Source organism: Chiloscyllium plagiosum, chromosome 26, assembly GCF_004010195.1.
Source record: "Chiloscyllium plagiosum isolate BGI_BamShark_2017 chromosome 26, ASM401019v2, whole genome shotgun sequence".
Taxonomy (NCBI): domain Eukaryota; kingdom Metazoa; phylum Chordata; class Chondrichthyes; order Orectolobiformes; family Hemiscylliidae; genus Chiloscyllium; species Chiloscyllium plagiosum.
In genome coordinates this window covers 952,461-974,565 of record NC_057735.1, presented here as the reverse complement: position 1 = coordinate 974,565, position 22,105 = coordinate 952,461, and the positions used below count along the sequence as shown (strand labels likewise).

At 44.2% G+C, this 22,105-nt stretch overlaps 1 protein-coding gene across 3 annotated transcripts in view; it reads right to left on the bottom strand.

Moving 5' to 3' along the window:
- The window catches only part of foxp4 (forkhead box P4), a 296,712-nt gene that overhangs the window by 77,761 nt on the left and 196,846 nt on the right, over nucleotides 1-22,105 (bottom strand). For 2 of the 3 annotated variants that reach the window (XM_043716312.1, XM_043716314.1), the window contains 3 exons: nucleotides 15,159-15,306; nucleotides 11,598-11,802; nucleotides 10,406-10,510 (listed from right to left, as the gene is read on the bottom strand). In XM_043716312.1, the coding sequence (XP_043572247.1) occupies nucleotides 10,406-10,510; nucleotides 11,598-11,802; nucleotides 15,159-15,306 (458 nt within the window). The remainder of the gene's footprint in view (nucleotides 1-10,405; nucleotides 10,511-11,597; nucleotides 11,803-15,158; nucleotides 15,307-22,105) is intronic. The other variant, XM_043716313.1, reaches the window with a different exon arrangement.

Here is a 22,105-nt window from a genome sequence, read left to right as displayed (position 1 = left end):
TAAGAATCAACTACATTGTTGGAGATCAGACCGGGTAAGGCTGGCAGATTTCCACCACTACAGAGTATTAGTGAACCAGATGGGTATTTTCGCAAACAATAGACAACAATTTCATGATCATCATTGGACTCGTAATTCCAGATTTCTATTTATTGAATTCAAATTGAAACTCAAAATGCTGAGATGGGATTTGAATCCCAGTCCCCAGAACATTACCATGTTGCTGGATTAATAGCTCAGTGATAAAACCATTTAGCCAGCAACACTGCCTGGGAACACAACAGGGCAAGGAAATGGCTCCCCATCACCTTCTGCGGGACATTAAAGTCTGTCCTGACCAGCGATGCTCAAATCCCGAGGACAAATAAAATAAATTCAATCCAAAATCCTGGGTAACCAGATCTGAAATACCAGATTTGTTCAATGCAAAGTCATTGGACTTCATTGATTAAAGGAAAAGCTGGCAGTTATATGGTGAGGTTGAAATAGGAAACCATCTCAAGGTACTTCCCAGGAGTAATTTTCAATAAAGATCTGACTTTGGGTCACATGGGGTGATTTTAGGACAGTGATTGGAAATATCATTGAGGAGATAGGTGAGAAGGAATATCACAGAGGAATCGGCAGAGATCTTCAAGGAGATTCAGGTCCAGGGAGATGGAGGTCAGGACTAATACATTCCTCTGTTTCATTCTGATTCTGTCAAATCAGAATCATCTTCCCTTGTAATCTCTTGAAATGCAAATGGCTCAACCATCTCCCTGGACCTGAATCTCCTTGAAGATCTCTGCCGATTCCTCTGTGATATTCCTTCTCACCTATCTCCTCAATGATATTTCCAATCACTGTCCTAAAATCACCCCATGTGACCCAAAGTCAGATCTTTATTGAAAATTACTCCTGGGAAGTACCTTGAGATGGTTTCCTATTTGTTTAGTGTTCCTATTTTTGTGGAACATTTAACATGAAATCCTGCTCTGAATATAATCTCACTTGGCAGACACTGTCAGTGGGAGTTAATACTGTTCCTTCCAGTAAGACATGTAAAGATGTAAATACAGTTTCCAGCAAGTATTCCATTAGATCACACAGAAATCATCACCAGGAACTCCAGCAACTGATGAATCAGACACTGGGCTACAGACAATCTGCAAAGAACATTCTTATTGCGTTTAGCAACACAGTAGAATCTGTCTGGTAAATCTGACTGGCTCAGCTTCATGTGATTGGGAAACAGAGATTGTCATAAGATACATCCACTCAGTGCCACATGAATCATGCAGCTGCTGGGCTGACCCTAGAGCTTAGATAATGATGGTGGGAGCTCCATCACAGCCACAACATTAAACATTGCTCGGGTAGCACAGTAGCTCAGTGGTTAACACTGCTACCAGGTTTGATTTCACCCTTGGGTGACTGTGTGGAGTTTGCACATTCTCCGCATGTCTGCATGTGTTTCCTCCCACAGTGCAAAGGTGGATTGTTCATGGGAAATGCAGGGTTACAGGGATGGGATGGGTCTTGGTGGGAAGGTCAGTGTGGGTGCAATGCCCTGCTTCCATGTAGAAATGTTATGATAATGTCCTCAAACCATTACAAGCCAATATTGGAACTAAGCTGGAGAAACAATAGGTGTGACTTTCCCTGTTTAAAAAAAGGATGAATGTCAGTGAAGAACACACAGTCTATTGTGCACCAATCAGCTCACGGAGAGCGTGGTTTGGGCACACTCCTCAATGTTTCGTAGACCTTTCCATTGGCTCACCAGAAACTGTGAGCAATGAGACGCTTGGAGACAGTGAGGACAGTAGATGTCAGAAATGGGAGCCAATTGGTGAGAAGCTGGAAGAGCACAACAAGTCAGATAGCATCCGAAGAGCAGGAAAGTCAACGCTTCAGGACAAAGGGTTTTGGGCTGAAAAATATCAACTGCCTTACTCCTCAGATGCTGTCTGATGTGCTGTGCTCTTCCAGCCTCTCAGCAATGAGATGCTGGTAGTCTCAGGGTCCGAAGAAGCAGCCAATCAAGGTCTACACCTGGGTATTCAGCATTGAGAAGCATTTTGGTGGGGGTGGGGGGGGGGGGGGTCAAGGGAGAGGGGTTCAGAGAGTCAGATTCAAGGATGGGATACACCTGTTAAAGGACACTCCTTTCCCTACAACTATATGTCTAACTGAGGCAATTGGAGCCAGCCCTCCTTCCTTATCCAGCCCTCTGTGGATTCCCAGACAGGAAACTAAACACCTCTCCTGACAGGAATTGGGGAAACGGCAAGTCAAGGCCCTTAAGCTCCTGTTAATTGACGACTTAGGGGCCTAACGGTGAATCAAGAAGATCATTCATAGACCTCCTTGCCCTCAAACTATTTAGTGAGCTAGCGAGAAGGGGTTGGTGTCACATCAGGGACAACTTGCCTCATTATTTCCACCTCCAGAGAGGGGAAGTTTGACTCAATATTCCAGTGAGTGGTGCTTTACTGAATGTACAGGTTCCTGAGTGAGATGATGGGGTAGTTAATGTTGGTTCACTCAGTTGAAAATCAGAGATATTTCTTTCAGTTAATAATGAGCTGGATTTTCTGAAGTTTGCATTCATTAGAGAGAGAGGGACCTTGTTGATAGTGAGAACATCATGGACCAGATTAATAGACTTGAATGGATTGATATTAAGAAAGTGGATGTGTTGGAAATTCTGGGAAGCAAGAATGTAGATAAGTCCCCAGGGTCAGACCAGATCTATCCAAGGTTACTACGGGAAGCGAGGAATGAGATTGCTGCACCTCTGGTGATGATCCTTGCATCCTCACCCTCCATAGGAGCAGTACCAGATGATCTGAGGGTGGCAAATGTTGTTCCTTTGTTCAAGAAAGGGAATTGGGAAATTCCTGGGAATTACAGACCAGACAGTTGTACATCTATGGTAAGCAAGGTGCTGGAAAGGATTCTGAGAAATAGGACTTACGACTATTTGGAAAGACATTGTTTGATTAAAGATAGTCAGCATGGCTTTGTGAGGGGCAGGTCATGCCGCACAAGCCTTACTGAGCTCTTTGAGGATGTGATGAGACAAGTCGATGAAGGTCAAGCAGTGGATGTGGTGTATATGGATTTCAGTAAGGCATTTGATAAGGTTCCCCATGGTAGGCTCATTCAGAAAGTTAGGAGGTATGGGTTACAGGGACATTTGGCTGTCTGGATACAGAATTGGCTGGCTGAAAGAAGACAGCGAGTGGTAGTGGATGGAAAGTATTCCGCCTGGAGGTCAGTGACCAGTGGTGTCCCGCAGGGATCTGTTTTTGGGCCTCTTTTCTATGTATTTTTTATTAATGACTTGGATGAAGAAGTGGAATGGTGGGTTAGTGAGTTTGCCGATGACACAAAGGTCAGTGGTGTTGTAGATAGTGTTGAGGGCTGTTACACGCTACAACAAGACATAGACAGGAGGCAGAGCTAGGCTAAGAAGTGGCTGATGGAGTTCAACCTGGATAAATGTGAAGTGATTCATTTTGGAAAATCGAACCTGAATGCTGAGTACAGGGTTAAAGACAGGATTCTTGGCAGTGTGGAGGGACAGAGGGATCTTGGGGTCCATGTACATAGATCCCTTAAGGTTGTCACCAAAGTAGCTAGGGTTGTTAAGAAGGTGTATGGTGTTTTGCCTTTCATTAACAAGGGGATTGAATTTAAGAGCTGCAAGGTTTTGCTGCAGCTCTATAAAACCCTGGTTAGACCACACTTGGAATATTGTGTCCAGTTCTGGTTGCCTCAGTATAGGAAGGATTTAGATGATTTAGAGAGGATGCAGAGGAGATATACCAGGATGCTGCCTGGATTGGAGGGCTTCTCTTATGAAGAGAGGTTGAGTGAGCTCGCGCTTTTCACACTGGAGAGAAGGAGGAAGAGGGGTGACTTGATAGAGGTGTACAAGGTAATGAGAGGCAGAGATAGAGTCAATAGCCAGAGACTTTTCCCCAGGGCAGAAATGGCTGTCATGAGGGGTCATAATTTTAAGGTGATTGGAGGAAGGTTTAGGGGAAATGTCAGAGGTCGGTTCTTTACACAGAGAGTGGTGAGTGCGTGGAATGCACTGCCAGCGGTGGGAGTAGAGTCAGAGACATTAGGGACATTTAAGCGACTGCTAGACAAGTGCATGGACAACAGTAAGTTGAGGGGTGTGTAGGTTAGATTGATCTTAGATTACGATAAATGCTCGGCATAATATTGTGGGCCAAAGGGCCTGGACTATGCTGTACTGTGCTGTACTATTCTGTGTTCTGTGTTCTACGTTCTATCTCAGGCAGTAGAAAACTAACCATTGTCATTATGTGTAACTACCAAGATTAGAGAATGTAAACAAGATAACAGTTAGTGGACAGGACAGCTCTGCAGGAATTCCTCAGGGTAGTGTCCTAGGCCCAACCACCTTTCGCTGCTTCATCAATGACTTTCCCTCCATCATAATGTCTGAAGTGGGAATGTTCACTAATGATTGCACAATGTTCAGCACTGTTTGTGACTCTTCAGATACTGTAGCAGCCCATGTTCAAAATACAAGAAGACGTGCACAATATTCAGGCTTGGGTGAATAGATGGCAAGTAACCTTTGTGCCACCCAAGTACCATGCAATGACAATCTCCAATAAGACTGAATCTAACAATCGCCACTTCTCATTCAATGGAATCATCATCATCACTACATTTCCCACCATTAACATCCTAAACATTACCATTAACTAGAAACTAAACTGAACTGGTCATACAAATACACTGGATACAAGAGCAGGTCAAATTCTAGGAATTATGCAGTGAGTAGTTCACCACTTCACTCAACAGACCCTGTCCATCCATCAGGCACAAGTCAGGAGTATGATGGAATACTCTCCACTTGCCTGGATGGGTACAGCTCCAACAACACTCAAGAAGCTTGACACCAGTCAAGACAAAGCAGACAACTTAATTGGTGTCCACAAGCATCCACTCCCTCCATTACTGATGCTTAGTCGCAGCAATGTGTACTATTGACAAGATACTCTGCCTCACAGGGCCAGAGACCCGGGTTCAATTCCAGCCTCAGGCAACTGTCTGTGTGGAGTTTGCACATTCTCCCCGTGTCTGCGTGGGTTTCCTCTGGGTGCTCCGGTTTCCTCCCACAGTCCAAAAATGTGCAGGTCAGGTGAATTGGCCATGCTAAATTGCCGGTAGTGTTAGGTGAAGGGGTAAATATAGGGGAATGGGTCTGGGTGGGTTGTGTTTCGGCAGGTCGGTGTGGACTTGTTGGGCCGAAGGGTCTGTTTCCACACTGTAAGTAATCTAAATTCAACAAAGATCCTCAGACAGCATCTTCCAAACCCATGACTACTTCTATCTAGAAGGACAGGGGAGCAGATACATGAGAACACCACCATCTGCAAGTTTCCCTCCAAGTCACTCACCATCCTGACTTGGAATTATATCGCCATTCCTTTAGTGTTGCTAGGTCAATATCCTGAAATTCCCTCCCCTAGGGCACTGGACTGCAGTGGACTGCAGTGGCTCAAGAAGGTAGCTCACCCCCACCTTCTCAAGAGGGCAACTAGGGACAAGTAACAAATGCTGGCCTTGCCAGCAATGCCCACATCCCACAGATGATTTTAAAAGAAGTGTGGATCTGGATGAATGTATGTATGCGGGTGAGTGTGTGGGTGTTTGTGTACTGTGCCTGAGTATGTCCGAGTGTGTGTGAGTGAGTGGTTGTAAGTGTGTATGAGGGTAAGGGTGTGGTTGTGAATGTGAGTGTGTGTACACGGGCAGGAATGTATGAGAGTGTGTATGTTTCTTTACCCTCACTTCCCCCTTGTTCTATTCCTGTCTGAAACGGTCTACACTATATTTATACCTTGAAAAAAAGATCCATGTTTGTAATATGAACTTGCCTGCACAAACACTGCCTGATTCTGGGTTTCTGGCATGTTGCCATTTTTGATTTGGCATTTCACTAGCTTTATTTTTTACAAAGTGAGATTTATAACATTCTTGGAAAATATTCTAGCAATTTCTTTGATGACACAGGTCCTGAATGTTCCACCTCATGTACAGAGTACCTGTTCCTTTGGAGAATAATCTTGGCAGATGAAGAGTTAACTGATGGAGCACCAGAATAGGAATTATTTTGAAATCCTAACCCTTTTTGGAGACAGAGTGAGATCCCATAAATCAGTTACTACTCGAGGCGTCTATGGGCAAGAATCTAGATTGCAGTTAAGTGTTGTATCTAATTATTGTCTCCCTTGGTACCTGTGTCCCCATTACCACTCCCCTGTGTCTATCTAAATCACTTCACTAATGAGGTCAGTACCTGAGAGCGTTTACGGTTAGAGGTACTGTTAACAGATTGACTATTTGTACATCTCACCTAATTGGCTGAGTAAACTTCTACAATTATGCGCTAGGCCATAAAACATTGACTGAACAATAACAGAAGATACACAATGACTGACACATCACCAAGACAGAGAATATTTCAAATACTGTGTGACTGCTGTGTTTCGTTCCAAAGGGACAGCTTCAACTACGTATTTATAACCTTAAAGTAAAGATTAAAGGCACAATATTAAATCATTAAAGTAAATACTTTCATTGGAAATATAATTGCTTCAGAAATACAGCAGAATCAGGCCATTCAGCCCATCTACTCTATGTAGGTGGCTGTGCTTCACATGAGCCTTTTCCAGCCACTTTCTATTTCACCTGATAAACTATTGCCCATGTTCATACATCACAATGTTTGAACTAAAGCTGTAATGAGGTCAGGAGTGGCCCTGGTGGAACCCAAACTGGGTGTCACTGAGCAGGTTATTGCTGAGCAGGTGCTGCTTGATAGTCCTGTTGCTGACACCTACCATCACTTTACTGATGATCAAGAGTAGACTGATGGGGCGGTAATTGGCTGGGTTGGATTGTCCTGCTTTTTAAGTACAGGAGATACCAGGGCAATTCTCCACATTGTCGGGTAGATGCCAGTGTTGTAACTTTACAGGGAAGGTTTGGCTTGGGGAGCGGCAAGTTCTGGAGCACAAACTTCAGTACTGTTGCTGCAATGTTGCCAGGGCCTGTAGCCTTTGCAGTGTCCAGTGTTTCCAATCATTTCTCAAGTGAATTACTTGGAGTGATATCTGTGATGCTGGGAACCACGAGAGGAGGTTTAGATGGATCATCCACTCGGCATGTCTAGCTGAAGATTTCTGCGAAAGCCATAGGCTTATCTTTTACACTGATGTGCTGGGCTCTTCGATCATTCAGGATGGGAATATTGTGGAACCTCCTCCTCCAGTGATATGTTTAATCATCCACCACCATTCACAACTAGATGTGGCAGGACTGCAGAGCTTAGATCTTATCCATTGGTTGTGGGATCACTTTGATCAGTCTATCACTTGCTTCTTAAGCTGTTTGCCATGCGAGTAGTCCTGTTTTGTAGTTTCACCAGGTTGACACATCATGTTCAGGTACGCCTAGTGCTGCCCTTCTACACACTCCATTGAACTAAGGTCGATCCCCTGGCTTGATGGTAATGGTTGAGTGAGAGATATGCCGGGCCACGAGGTTACAGATTGAGCTGGAATACAATTCTGCTGTTGTTGATGACCCACAGTGCCTCATGGATGTCCAGTCTTGAGTTGCTAAATCTGTCCCATTAGCATGGTGATAGTGCTACACAACACGATGGAGGTTATTCTCAATGTGAAGACAGTGCTTTGTCTCCACAAAGGCTCTTACTGATTTTGCCATGGACAGATGCATCTGCAGCTCGCAGATTGGTGAGGACGAGGTCAGGTATGTTTTTCCCTCTTGTTGGTTCCTTCACCACCAGTCTAGCAGCTATGTCCTTTAGGACCCGACCAGCTCAGTCAGTAGTGATGCTGCTGAGTCACTCTTGGTGGTGAATATTGAAGTGCCCCACCCAGAGTACATGTTGTGTCCTTGTCACCCTCAGTGCTTCCTGGAGGAGTACTGATTCATCAGCTGAAGGAGGACGGTACATAGTAACCAGTAAGAGGTTTCCTTGCCCATGTTTAACCTGAAGCCATGAGACTTCATTGGGTGCGCAGCCAATGTTGAGGACTCCCATAACAAATTCCTCCCGACTGTATCCCACTGAGCCATACCTCTGCTGGGTCTGTCCTGCCGGTGGGACAGACATATCCAGGGATGGTGGTGGTGGTGTCTGGGACATTGCCTGTAAGGTATGATTCTCTGAGTATGACTGTATCAGGCTGTTGCTTGATTAGTGTGTGAGAGAGGTCTCCCAGTGTTGGCACTAGCCCCCAGGTGTTAGTGAGGAGAACATTGCAGGGTGGACAGGGCTGTTTCTGCCGTTGTCATTCCGGTGCCTGGGTCACTGCCAGGTGATCCATTCGGTTTCATTCTTTGAGACTTTGTAGCGATTGGTATAACTGAATGGCTTGCTCGGCCATTTCAGAGGGCAATTGAGTGCCAACCACATTGCTGTGGGTCTGGAGTCACATGGAGGCCAGACCAGGTGAGCATGGCAGATTTCCTTCTCTGAAGGACATGAGTGAACCAGATGGGTTTTTTCCAACAATCAACAATTCAGTAATTTACGTTAGTTTCTTAATTCTAGATTTTTTTAAGTGAATTCAAATTCCACCTCCTGTCATGGTGGCATTCAAACTCAGGTGCCCAGAACATTAGCTGAGTTTTTAGTTTAATATACTAATGATAATACCACTCAGTCATCACCCTCCCCAGTGAATTTATTTAGTTTTTCTTTAAATCCATCTTTACTGTTCACCTCAGCTACCCCTTGACATTGTAAGCTTTGTGTCTTCTCTCTGGTGAAGAGCTTTCCCCCATGTTCCTGGTTAGATTTATCAGTGATTGCCTTCTCCTTACAGCCTGGGTTTTTGGTCTCCTCCACAAGGGGAAACATTCTCCCTCTCTCTAACAAATTCCTCAATAACCTGAAGGTGTTTTTATTGTGAGCTCCTTTCAAAAGGAAGAAACAGGACCCTTTCCTTTTAAAACAATATCCATGTTGGACAGAGCATTAAGCTGTCATTCCAATGAAGGGACGGGAAGGTTAGATAATTCCATTGTGAAGACTTTTTTGAAGAGGTAGCTGCTGTTTCCACACTGCATTGGGTCATTCTGATCTATTCATATTCCACATTTCACACGGAGTGAGCTAGCTTAAAGACTCACAACTTGGACAAGACCTGATCACAGAACCTGTGGCTGTAACTAGGAGTTGCAAGCTATCAATCTACTCTCAGCTCATTGTATTCCATGAGTTCCAAACAGGAACAAACAGCTACTCTCTCCACGACTGACACTCAGTAGCAGCAGTGTGTACCACCGACAAGATGCACTGCAGAAATTCACCAAAGATCCTTAGACAGCACCTTCCAAACCCACAACTACTTCCATCTAGAAGGACAAGGGCAGCAGATACATGGGAACGCCACCCTCTGCAGGTTCCCCTCCAAGCCATTCACCATCCTGACTTGCAAATATATCACTGTTCCTTCGCTGTCTCTGGGTCACAATCCTGAGATTCCCTCCCTAAGGGCATTGTGGGTCTATCTACAGCACATGGACTGCAGCAGTTCACCCCCACCTTCTCAAGGGGCAACTAGGGATGAAGAATACTGTTGCTTCCTTGCTGAGAATTAACAAAGAAATCCAGAACTATTATTAGATCTGTCTGCAAAGCAATTCAATGAAAGCTCTCAATCATCCAACCCATTGTTATTAATATTCAAAATCAAAATATTTTCCTGTGGCTAAAAGGATTGATTTATGAGGATGGATTTAGCTTGTACAGCCTGGAGTTTAGAAGATCAAAGAACAATCTAATTGAGATATTTGCACTATTTAAAGGATTTGATAAGGTGCATGGACAGAAACTATTTCCTGTGGTTGGGAAAATCAACAAAAAGCAGATAACTGCTCAGGGTTAGGCTCTCACTGGTGGGTGAATGAACAATGTATGAAACTTCAACATGGAGTTCCTAAAGGCAGTAAGTGAGGAGGGGGACAATACAGGATCAATACCTTTGTGCCCAATTCAAGAATTGAACTGGGAATCAGATCAGGCGTGGGTCCCTGGGGCAGGATGATGAAGCAAATTCTGACATTTGTGTCAGGAAAGTGAAACGTGAAGCAAGCCTTTACATTTAGTTCAGAAGTTTGGACATTTCTGAATCATCTACTCCAGAATCCTAAACTGAACAGGTACAATCCAAAGCAGGGAATAAGGAAGAATTACAGTGACAGGATTCAAAATGAGTCTGTTTGAGGGAAGAGTCCCACCAAGCTCAAAACGAGTCCTTTATTAACATAATTTATTGCATCCTCTACAAACCTCCTTCACACAATTAATCTTTCCCCCTTCCCAAATACTCACTTTAGAAACTGCCCCACATCATCACACAGAGCTTCACAACCTGGCCATTTACATTCTCCATGTCCAAACAGAGGGTGGACACCTGTGGCTTCTTCATGGGACAAGCTGGAAAAGAATAGACCAGAGGTGAGGAGGTGAATCAATGGCACATGAACAACAGGGAAATCATGAAGAGGGAAAGTTCACAACACACTGTCAGAAAAGGCCACAGAATGAAAGAGTGCACTTTGGCTACAGAGTGTCTGATCTGTTTTTAGCCATGGGTTGCCTGTCTCCATGTTTAGTGAGGTTAGTACTCTTGGTGAGCTCAGCGTGGCCAGCTGATTGAACAGGGACAATCTTACACTTGAAAATTGAAATCCACATTCTCAGTGTTAATATGATAAAATCTGAACTAATTTTAAAAAAAAACATTCATCCATGGGATATGGGCATTGCTGGCTAGACCAGTATTCATTGCCCATCCCTAACTACCCAGAAGGCAGTTAAAAGTCAACCACCTTGCTGTCACATGTAGGACAGACCAGGTGAGGATGGCAGATTTCCTTCCCTGAAGGACATCAGTAAACCAGATGGGTTTTAACAGGCAATTAAAAACAGTTTTGTGGTCATCAGTAAACTCTTATTTCAAGATTATTATTGAGTTCAAAATCTACCATCTGCTGCAGCAGGATTCCTACTAAGGTCCCCAGAACATTACCTGGGTCTCTGGATTAATAGTCTTGTGATAATGCCACTGGGCCATCGTCTACTCACTTCAATGAAGCATAAATCACACACAACATTCAATTGGGGTGGAACACTAAGGCAGCCACAGAGAATGTGGTCATTTGCTAATCAGTACCTCCCCGAATGGAGCACCAGTGCAACTCCAACTGAGCACCAATGCAACTGCAGTGGAGCATCAATGCAGCTTCAACCCCAGTGACTGATAATGGTAAAAAAAATTCTCAATGTCTCAACCTACAGGTTTGAGACTAAGATGAACAGCACTTGTGGGTAAGGGTGACAATCAAAGTGGTAAAAGGAATGGAGATCCAGAGAAGCAAAGGTTTTGTTGCTTGGTGGATCAGGCTCATGAAGCTGAATACTCTCTTCCTGTGTCTATGTTCTTCAGAAATCACTGCTGTATAAGAATGCTAATTCTGGTGAGCTTTTTATTCCCACATCACACTCTTGTGTTGGAGGCTACCTTTCTCTCTTTGGAGTGTGAATGCTGTTCTGTCCATTCAACAAAGGATGATGGGATATTGAAGGTGAGCTCTTTGACGTTAGGAAAGAGGTAGAGGTGGAGCTGCTGGTTGAGAGGTCGAGACTATCACTCTTCTGAGGGTCCTCCATGCTTTGCACACTGGTCACTTCTTTCCACAGTTGTTGAAGGTCTGCTGGACACATTGCTGCAAATGATAACACAGTCTGAATCAAATCACAAGAACAGCTTACTTTTACAGAGTGCCTTTAATGTGGCACAATGTCAGGGATTGCCTACAGGAATGTAATTGAACAATATTTGACACTGGGCCATGTGAACAGATTTTGGTGATCAGCTTTAGTTAAATAGGTAGGTTTTAAGGATTACCATGAAGGCTGAGAGAGAGAAGGGGAGAGGACCCAGGCACAGGCAATGCAGATGAAATGATGGAAATTGGAGATGTGGAAGAAATCAGAATTGGACAAACGCAAAAGGTTTGTACAATTGTGGCTTTTTTTTTGTTGATGTAAGAATCACTGGCTGAGTCAGCACTTATTGCCCATCCCAAAGATTAGAGGAGGTTGCAGAGAAAGGGAGGAATGAACCCATAAAGGGAATGAAAAGGAGACCTATCAGCAGTCCAGCCATCTCCCAAGTGAGTATAATCTCCACTGTGCAGGTCAAATATCAGACGTCACTTACTGAATTTGACAAATCACTAACAGAACAATGAAGTTAAAATAGTCTGCTTTTACACAGAACTATTGAAAGAACTTTTGACACATGTAGCAATAAAATGAACTTGCTCAAAATGAACTTGTTGCATTGATCTGGTCAAATATAATTTGAGTATGTAACATGGGGATTTGTAACTGCCCACCAATAAGTTCATATGAGCAAACTGAATTGAATCTGCATGTTTCTGATTTGTCCCTGGAATGAAGTTCCACTGCAGTTAGTATCCTCCTATACATTCACACCTCGTGGTCAATGATCATCTCCAACAGGAGACAATTTAATCACCGCACCATGACATTCATGGTGTTACCATCACTGAATCCCCCACTCTCAACATCCTGAACATTACCATTGACCAGAAATTCAACTGGACTAACCTCGAGCCCAGTTATAAGAAGGATATTATCAAGCGTGAGAGGGTTCAGAAGAGATTTCCCAGGATATTGCCGGGTGTGGAAGGTTTTGAGTGATAAAGAAAGGCTGGGTAGGCTCTTTTTATTGGAGCATAGAAGGTTGAGAGGGGACCTTACAGAAGTTTATGAAATAATCAGAGGTACAGATAGAGTTAATGGGAGTTGTCTTTTCCCTGGGGAGGTGGATTTCAAGATGAGGGGGCACAGACCGAAGGGTTTGTTTCTGTGATGCATAACTCTAAGACTCAATATAAACACAGTGGTGACAGCAGATCAGAGGCTAGGAATACTGCTGCGAGTAATTCCCCTCCTGACTCCCCACAGTCTGTCCACCATCTACAAGGCACACATCAGAAGTGTGATGAAATCCTGACTCCCCACTTGCCTGGATGAGTGCAGCTCCAACAATGTTTAAGCACCACATCCACAAACAACCACCCCCCCCCCCCCCCCCCTGCACCCCCCCCCCCCCCTCCCCCTGCACCCCACTGACGCTCAGTAGCAAGATGCAGTGCAGAAATTCACCCAGGTTCCTTAAACAGCTTCTTCCAAACCCACTACTACTTCCATCTAGAAAGACAAGAGCTTATTTTATACTGTCAAGCAATTATCATTTCCCAATCAGTGAAAGCAATGTGAAATTTAGTTCTCATGGAAGATCATAGACCTGAAACGTAAACTCTCTTGACAAATGTGGCCTGACCTACTGAAAACATTTAGTTATATTTATCCTAAACTACTGTACCCATCACAATATCGTGATCAGAGTCATTAGCTCTGAGTGGGTGTGTTTGTGGTGATCTCATCATATGACTTTCCCCCCTTTAACCATCACAGCCAGTGAAACATTCTCCCAAATCTGAATGTTTATCGTTGGTAAATATAAGTGTGTCACAGAAGATGAGAAAGGAAGACACATCTTTTCATTGTGACAAAATGAATCTTTAATTTCTGGAGATTCCAGAATAATCCTCAAGGACTGGTAACCCGTACTGGGAATTGAACCCAGAGTTACTTAGTTTAGTAACTCACTGAGTTCATTCATTGAGCAATTGAGGAACCTAAGTACAGTGCATGTTTTAAACGAGTTTTAAAAGGGAACAAGTTCAAGTGTTCTTTCTGAAATCGAGAATTGCGTAATTAGTGATGAGTTTTGACGGATCTGGCCATTAGTTGAGTTGTCATGATGGCTGAACAGGTTCAGTGTCTCTCTGTGACACTAATTAGAGACACTGCACTTCCTGCGAGTTACCAAGACAGGAGCAGCAGTACTTATTAAATCGAAAGGTTGAATCTCCTATTAGTTGCTAGTTTGCAGTTGTATCAAAATCATTAATTGTGACTTTTCTACTATGGATATAAATAATCAGTCGGTGTTTGCAAAATATTGAGATGGGGACATATTTTAATCCAATCACAACAACAGGAACAGAATCCTCTCCAATGTGTTATTTTTGTGTGTTGTTAAGACTTTGCCTCAGGCTCTGAGCCTAACTCATCACTGCAGCCTTTGATTGAATGGGAAAGAGTGGCTATGGGATGCATTTGGGGATACAGACACTGCCTTAACTTAACATAGAAAGCACAATCATTAAAAGAATTGAGCTGAAAGTGGAAATTAGAAGCATGAGAATGTGGGTTAATTGCTGTCATTCCCAAATCCTGATGAATTCTGCCCTCATTCTTACAGAAACAGAACCTGAAGAGCCACGTTGCGATGGAATTTTAAAAAAGCATTGAGGAACAATGTAAAAGTTAATCCTGAGGTGGAAACAATTTTTTTTAAAGTGGTTAAATCCTGAATGACCTCTCTCGCAATTAGTACAACGGGGTCAATACTGACAAGGCCATTATTATTGCTCAGGCCTGACTTGACATTTCACAGGATTGCCAAACGTAAGGCAGAACGGGCAGGGACTGGTGTTACATATGTGCCTAGGCCCAGTGGGTATAATAAACTACATGTCCTAAAGGACATTGGGTAAGGTCAGGTTTTTGTGTGGGTTTGTTACAATGCAACAATTTCATTTCCTGCACCCAGACGTCTAAGGTGTGGGGGCAGGGGTCATTGTACCCAGGGTGGGGACAGGGGGTCACTGTACCTGGGGATCTTGGAGGGTCACTTAACCTGAGGGTCTCAGGGGACACTGTGCCTGGGGAATCTTGGGATTTACAGTACCTGGAGGTCTCAGGGATCACTGTGCCTGGAGGTCTCAGGGTTCACTGTGCCTGGGGTCTTGAGGGTCAGTGTACCTGGGGATCTTGGGATTTACTGTACCTGGGGGTCTCAGGGATCACTGTGCCTGGGTCAGGAATTAAATGTGACCTGGTCCCTGTCAGTGTTGGACTCACAGACTCCCTGTGAGCTGGTGAAACTGAGATAATGGTGAGGTGCCTGCTTTGTACCTACCTTGTGCGAGTGTTTGCAGAGGGACAGTGGGCTGTCCGGGTTGCAGTGTCACCAGTCCCTGCCTCTGGAGGTTTAGAAGATGCTGTTGTTGAAGCTGCTGCATTTGAAGGAACTGCTGCTGGAAGGCAAGCTGCTTATTCCCCAGCTGCTGAGGAGAGAGAGGAGAGAGAGAGAGAGAGAGAGAGAGAAAGAGAGTGAGAGAGAGAGGGACAGAGAGAGAGAGAGAGAGAGAGAGGAGAAAAAGAGAGAGAGAGAGAGACACCATGAGATGCACTTCCCCAGCACAGCAAGCATTACAAACATTAGCAGGCACTCACAACAAGGGGTCTCCCTCCGGTTGGGGCTGACACTTGCTTGGCCAGTGGCAGGATCCCTGGGACCCTCACTCACTCTGTCGCTCAGCAGAACCTCTGACTGCCCCTCCTCTGTGAACCAGTACATTGTTGGGCAGCTATTGGCCAACAGAACCATCACAGTGAACATAGATCGATGTATTTCCCAGCACGGAGCGACACAGTAATGATGATGAAAGTCTATTTCATATTTCCCACCAATTCTTGAAGTCCTTGCTCTGACACAGTCAGGGACTAGAACATCGAATGCTGGTTGTATTGCGGTACCTCTCTTCTCCAGGAGCAGAGATGGTAAAATTATCCATCAAACCAGCAAGACGTGTCCTCGATGCACAATGAAGGTCATGAATATTACCATAAAACACATGAGAATATGCTGAGGGTTCATTTAAAGAAGTGAATATCAAATTCTAGTCTTTCCACTTCCTTCAGTGGCTGAGGGAATGGGCTAGAACATGGCTGACAGATATAGTGTCAATAAGTGTTATTCATTTTGATAGAAAAAGCAGAAAGTTTTCACGTGGTGGTAAGCTGGCAAGCACAGGTGTGTAAAGGGATCTGGGTGTCCTTCATTTCAAACAGTCTGCTCCCTCCATTGCAAAAGGTTTTGAATCTAAGGATAAAGGTGTCTTACTGCAGTTGTATACAGCCTTGGTGTGACCTCACCTGGAGCATCGTGTACAGTTTTGGTTTCTTTATCTAAGGAAGTACAATAGAGATTCATCAGACTGATCCCTGGGATAGTTATGATCTTTTATAGAATCCCTACAGTGTGGAAGCAGGCCATTTGGCCCATCAAAGTCACACTCACCCTCCAAAAGCATCCCACCCAGACCCTATCTCGGTATTTACCATGAGTAACCCACCTAACCTGCATATTCCCTGAACACTGTGGACAATTTATCATGACCAATCCACCTAACCCACAAATCTTTGGACCATGGGAGGAAAGAGAGCACCCACTGGGCCACACAGACATGGGGAGAATGAGCAAACTCCACACAGTCACCCAACTGTAGAATCGAGCCATAGTTCCTAGTTCTGTGAGGCAGCAGTGCTAACCACTGAGCCACCATGCCACCCCTGTGCAGGAGAGATTGACGACAGTTTTGAAAAATGATAGTTAGCCTCTTGAAAAATTACAAAATCCTTTTGGACTGTGACAGGATGGATCTAGATTGGATGATTCCCCATGGCAAGTGACAATAGAATCAGAGAAACAGCCTCAGGATAAGGGTTACAGCATTTAAGACTGAGATGAAGAGGGATTTCTCCACATCAGAGGATAGTGAATCTTTGGAATTTTTCACGTCAGAGCTGTGAAAGCTCAATCATTGAGCAGATTCTAGACAGAAATCAAGAGGTTTCTAAAGATTAATAACATGAAGAGGAATGGAGACAGTGCAGGTAAATGGCATTCAACCCCATTTAACCTTGCTCTCCAGCACTGTCTCGGAGCTCACACTTGTTATCTCTGGACTGAGAGTCCTGCAGAAGGTGGTTCAGTATCTTGGGACTGCTTTAATCCAAACCTGACCCACGATGATCAGAAAGTCTAACCATGCAAGTCATGAGTTGGCACTTCCAGCCTCTGAACCAAGCTACAGGCTTCTCATTCTGGAGCTGGATGGAGCTTTTAACCTGGCAATGAATTTCAGATAATGAACCATTTGAAACATCCTGAATCTATTTGTGGACTTACAGCAGTGATGCAGGCTATCAATCTCAGTACAAAGGGCCAGTTCAGAGGGAGTGCCACACTGTCGGAGGCCGCACTGTCAGAGGGTCAGTGCTGAGGGAGTGCCGCACTGTCAGAGGGTCAGTGCTGAGGGAGTGCTGCACTGTCAGAGGGTCAGTGCTGAGGGAGTGCTACACTGTCACAGGGTAGAATTAGAACACTAATTCACTTCAAAAAGTACCTGCCCCTGTTCTCTCTCCTGTAGAACCCTCAATGTCCCAGAGTTTCAAGTTGTACCCACATGTAATCTAATCTAATCTAATCTAATGAGTGAAATGCAGGTAGGCAGGTCCTGAGTAACCTCAGTCCAAAGGGGCATTTCAGGGGGAGTGGGAGGGGATGCCTGTGGCTTGTGGAGATTGAACGTTTCCTCTTGGGGTCTCAGACAGCATTCACACTCATGTTCCTCCGAGCCAAACAATCCTTGTAAAATAAACCCTTTCGCATCCGTGGCATCTGCTGGTTTTGACTGGGCTCTGCTGTTTTGGTCAGACAGCTTTCAATTGTTGATAAATTGTGCAAATACCTCTGCTCACTACTCTCTGTACTTCTTTAGACTGTGACAGGAATATTTTCTTTAATATGAGATTCCAGCTTCCATCCATTTTAATTAAGAATGTGCAGCTTTTTTTTGTGAAATGCTGCACTTGTGGTGATGGTTTTCACTAACAAGCAGCTCTCTGTTTCCTATTAACATAGTCCCCAGTGAGGTGTGAGTAAACTAGGATACTGAGGTACAGCTAGCTGCATGAACTCTGTCACTGCTGTGACATATTGCCTCTGAATGTATTCAATATGAATACATTTCCTGCATTAACATACATTAGGTAATAAACCTCCAAACTGGGCTGCTGTGCAGATGAGAATGTTTCTAAACTGCTGTTTCTCTGAAAGGGCTTTGGACTGAATTTCATCACGTGATCAATAACAGTTTAGCTCTATAATATAGTTTGATTCTAATTGTCGAGTTCATTCTCTTTCTGCCACAGCTTTGAATTATGATTGTTCAGGAATATGGATGGAAGGCTATTGCCTAACTAACAACACATACAAGTTGACCATGGGTTTACTTAAACAGCACATTCCAGAATGAGGCACTGTCCTAACATTAATCAGGTGTGAAGTAAGTGTAACGTTATAGCCCAAACTAACGTTATAGCCCAAACTAACGTTATAGCCCAAACTAACGTTATAGCCCAAACTAATGTTATAGCCCAAACTAACTCTTCTGCAGAGTTTCCTTCCGGTGTTTGCCCTAAATCTGAATTGGCTGAATTCCTCCTTTGCCCTCCCCGTACTGCCCAACAGTTTCTATAATCTTAGATCACTGGTCAAGTGTAAGATGTAAACCATTTTGCTGTATTCAGTTTGTACTATGCAAGCCAGCAATCTGTGAAAATTGTAACATTCAAGAACCAGACAGTTTCGAGCTGTTGCTACATCCAACCATTCCGAAATATTAGTGACGCTCCAATGTGCCGAGGAATAAGTGGGCCTTGTTTTAAGATTTTCAATAGGCCACCCTGAACAGGTCACTCAGAGCAGTTAAAAGGCTGCAAGCAGTTTGTTAGCAATACATGAAGAAGAAGGTGGTGAACCTTAAGTCACTTTATCATCTTCATAGTTAAAAATCACACACCTTAAGTCACTTTATCATCTTCATAGTTAAAAATCACACAATACCAGGTTATAGTCCAACAGGTTTAATTGGAAGCACACTAGCTTTCGGAGCACTGCTCCTTCATCAGGTGATTCAATCACCTGATGAAGGAGCGTTGCTCCGAAAGCTAGTGTGCTTCCAATTAAACCTGTTGGACTATAACCTGGTGTTGTGTGATTTTTAACTTTGTACACCCCAGTCCAACACCGGCATCTCCGAATCATATCAGCTTCATGGTACTGAAAGGAGACTGTCTGCCAGAGAGCTGGCAAGTGGGCAAAGAAAAGTCAATAAGTAGTGATGATCTGTTAACGTGTTTGGACAAAGGAACATCCAGGAGTGGGGGTATTCTACTAAAGTACTGCAAATGGAACAGGCTGGTGATTAGATGCTAGATTACAGCCTCATGAATCTCGGAGGACATTATCTCCTGAGACAGAAGTGAGGAACTGGGAGGCAAGCAGTTGTTGAGGTGTTCCTGATGGAGTGGCTTTTGAGTGAGTTCCAAAGTTAGGTCTTTGAAAAAGAAGAAATTGGAAACCCTTGTTAAGTTTAGCAAACTTCAGTAAGTTGTTCGAACTTCAGTAAGGCATTTGACAAGATTCCCCATGGGAAACTGGTTTGCAAGGTTAGATCTCATGGAATACAGGGAGAACTAACCATTTGGATACAGAACTGGCTCAAAGGTAGAAGACAGAGGGTGGTGGTGGAGGGTTGTTTATCAGACTGGAGGCCTGTGACCAGGGGAGTGCCACAAGGATCGGTGCTGGGTCCACCAATTTTCATCATTTATATAAATGATTTGGATGTGAGCATAAGAGGTATAAGTTAGTAAATTTGCAGATGACACCAAAATTGGAGGTGTAGTGGACAGCGAAGAGGGTTACCTCAGATTACAACAGGATCTGGACCAGATGGGCCAATGGGCTGAGGACTGGCAGCTGGAGTTTAATTCAGATAAATGTGAGGTGCTGCATTTTGGGAAAGCAAATCTTAGCAGGACTTATACACTTAATGGTAAGGTCCTAGGGAGTGTTGCTGAACAAAGAGACCTTGGAGTGCAGGTTCATAGCTCCTTGAAAGTGGAGTCGCAGGTAGGTAGGATAGTGAAGGCAGTGTTTGGTATGCTCTTATAGAGGTCTATAAAATCATGAGGGGCATGGATAGGATAAATAGACAAAGTCTTTTCCCTGGGGTCGGGGAGTCCAGAACTAGAGGGCATAGGTTTAGGGTGAGAGGGGAAAGATATAAAAGGGACCTAAGGGGCAACTTTTTCACTCAGGGGTGGTGTGTGTATGGAATGAGCTGCCAGAGGAAGTGTTGGAGGCTGGTACAATTGCAACATTTAAAAGGCATCTGGATGTGTAGATGAAGAGTTTACAGGGATATCGGCCAGGTGCTGGTAAATGGGACTAAATTAGGTTGGGACATCTGGTCGGCATGGACAAGTTGGATGGAAGGATCTGTTTCCGTGCTGTATATCTCTATGACTCTAAATGTCTGGTATTTGTTGAGAAGGATACTCTATCTCTGGAGTAGGCAATAGTTTAATCGTGTTTTCAGTTAACTGTTAATCCAGAGACCCAGGTAATGTTCCAGGTACCTGGGTTCGGATCCCAACATGGTAGATAAAGAACAAAGAACAAAGAAAATTTACAGCCCAGGAACAGGCCCTTCAGCCCTCCAAGCCTGATCTGATCCAAATGTACTGTCTAAACCTGCCGGTCAATACCTAAGCATCTGTATCGCTCTGCTCCCCACCTACTCATGCATCTGTCCAAACGCATCTTAAATAAATCTACCATGCCTGCCTCTACCGCCTCTGCTGGCAACACTTTCCAAATGCCCACCACCCTCTGTGTGAAGTACTTGCCCCATGCATCCCCCTTAAACTTTACACCTCTCACCTTGAAAGCATGACCTCTGGTTATTGAATCCTTCACCCTGGGAAAAAGCTTGTCTCTATCCACCCTGTCTATACCCTTCATGATTTTGTAAACCTCAATCAGGTCCCCCCCTCAATCTCCATTTTACTATTGAAAATAAACCTAACCTACTCAACCTCTCTTCATAGCTAGCACCTTCCATACCAGTAGGATGGTAGGATTCAATAAAAATCTGGAATTATGACAATGAAATCATTGTTGATTATTGGGAAAAACTCATCAAGTTCATTAGTGCCGTCTTGGGAAGGAACCTTGTCAAATTCATCTAGTCTGGCCTACATGTGACTCCAGATCCATTAGCATTGTGGTTGACTGTTAATAGCCTGCTGGGCAACGAGGGATCAGCAGTAAATGCTGGTCTAACCAGCAATGTCTGCTTCCTGTGAATGAATAAAAGAAACCTTTGTCAACCATTCATTCACGCCTTTTTGAAAAGGGAAACTGTGCAGTACTTGACTGACTAACACAAGGAAATAATCCACTTTAAATCATATTCGCTATTGAACCAGTACCTGGTGCAGACATGCTCGTCCACAATATTATTAGTGGAGGTTCAAAGTTTGTCTCCAACTTGTATGGTTTAAAGGTAGCAGGCCAAAACTGGGAAGCTAAGAGGCACTGTGAGCCATCAGCAGCAGCAGTATTGTACTCTGTAACCTCATGACCAAGAATATTCCTAACCTCTTGTATGGAATAAACCCAGAACTCTTTGTTCAATAAGCTCCAGTTCAATAATGGCCAGTGTATTAACTCAATAATTTACTATTGAGCCAGATAGGCTGCTACTTAACAAGAACCTAGGTTCCTGATCTTGCAGTACAGGGACTGTATTATATTTTGGTAAAACAAACAAGGGCAGGACTTATACAATTAAAAGTAGAGTTTTAGGTAATGAACGAAAGGAGTAGCCATGGGCACCCGCATGGGCCCCAGCTATGCCTGCCTCTTCGTAGGGTATGTGGAACAATCCACCTTCCGCAACTACACTGGCCCCACCCCCCACCTTTTCCTCCGCTACATCGATGACTGTATCGGCGCCGCCTCGTGCTCCCACGAGGAGGTTGAACAGTTCATCCACTTCACCAACACCTTCCACCCCGACCTCAAATTCACCTGGACAGTCCCAGATTCCTCCCTCCCCTTCCTCGACCTATCTATTTCTACCTCAGGCGACCGAATCAACACGGACAACTACTACAAACCAACCGACTCCCACAGCTACCTGGACTACACCTCCTCCCACCCTGCCC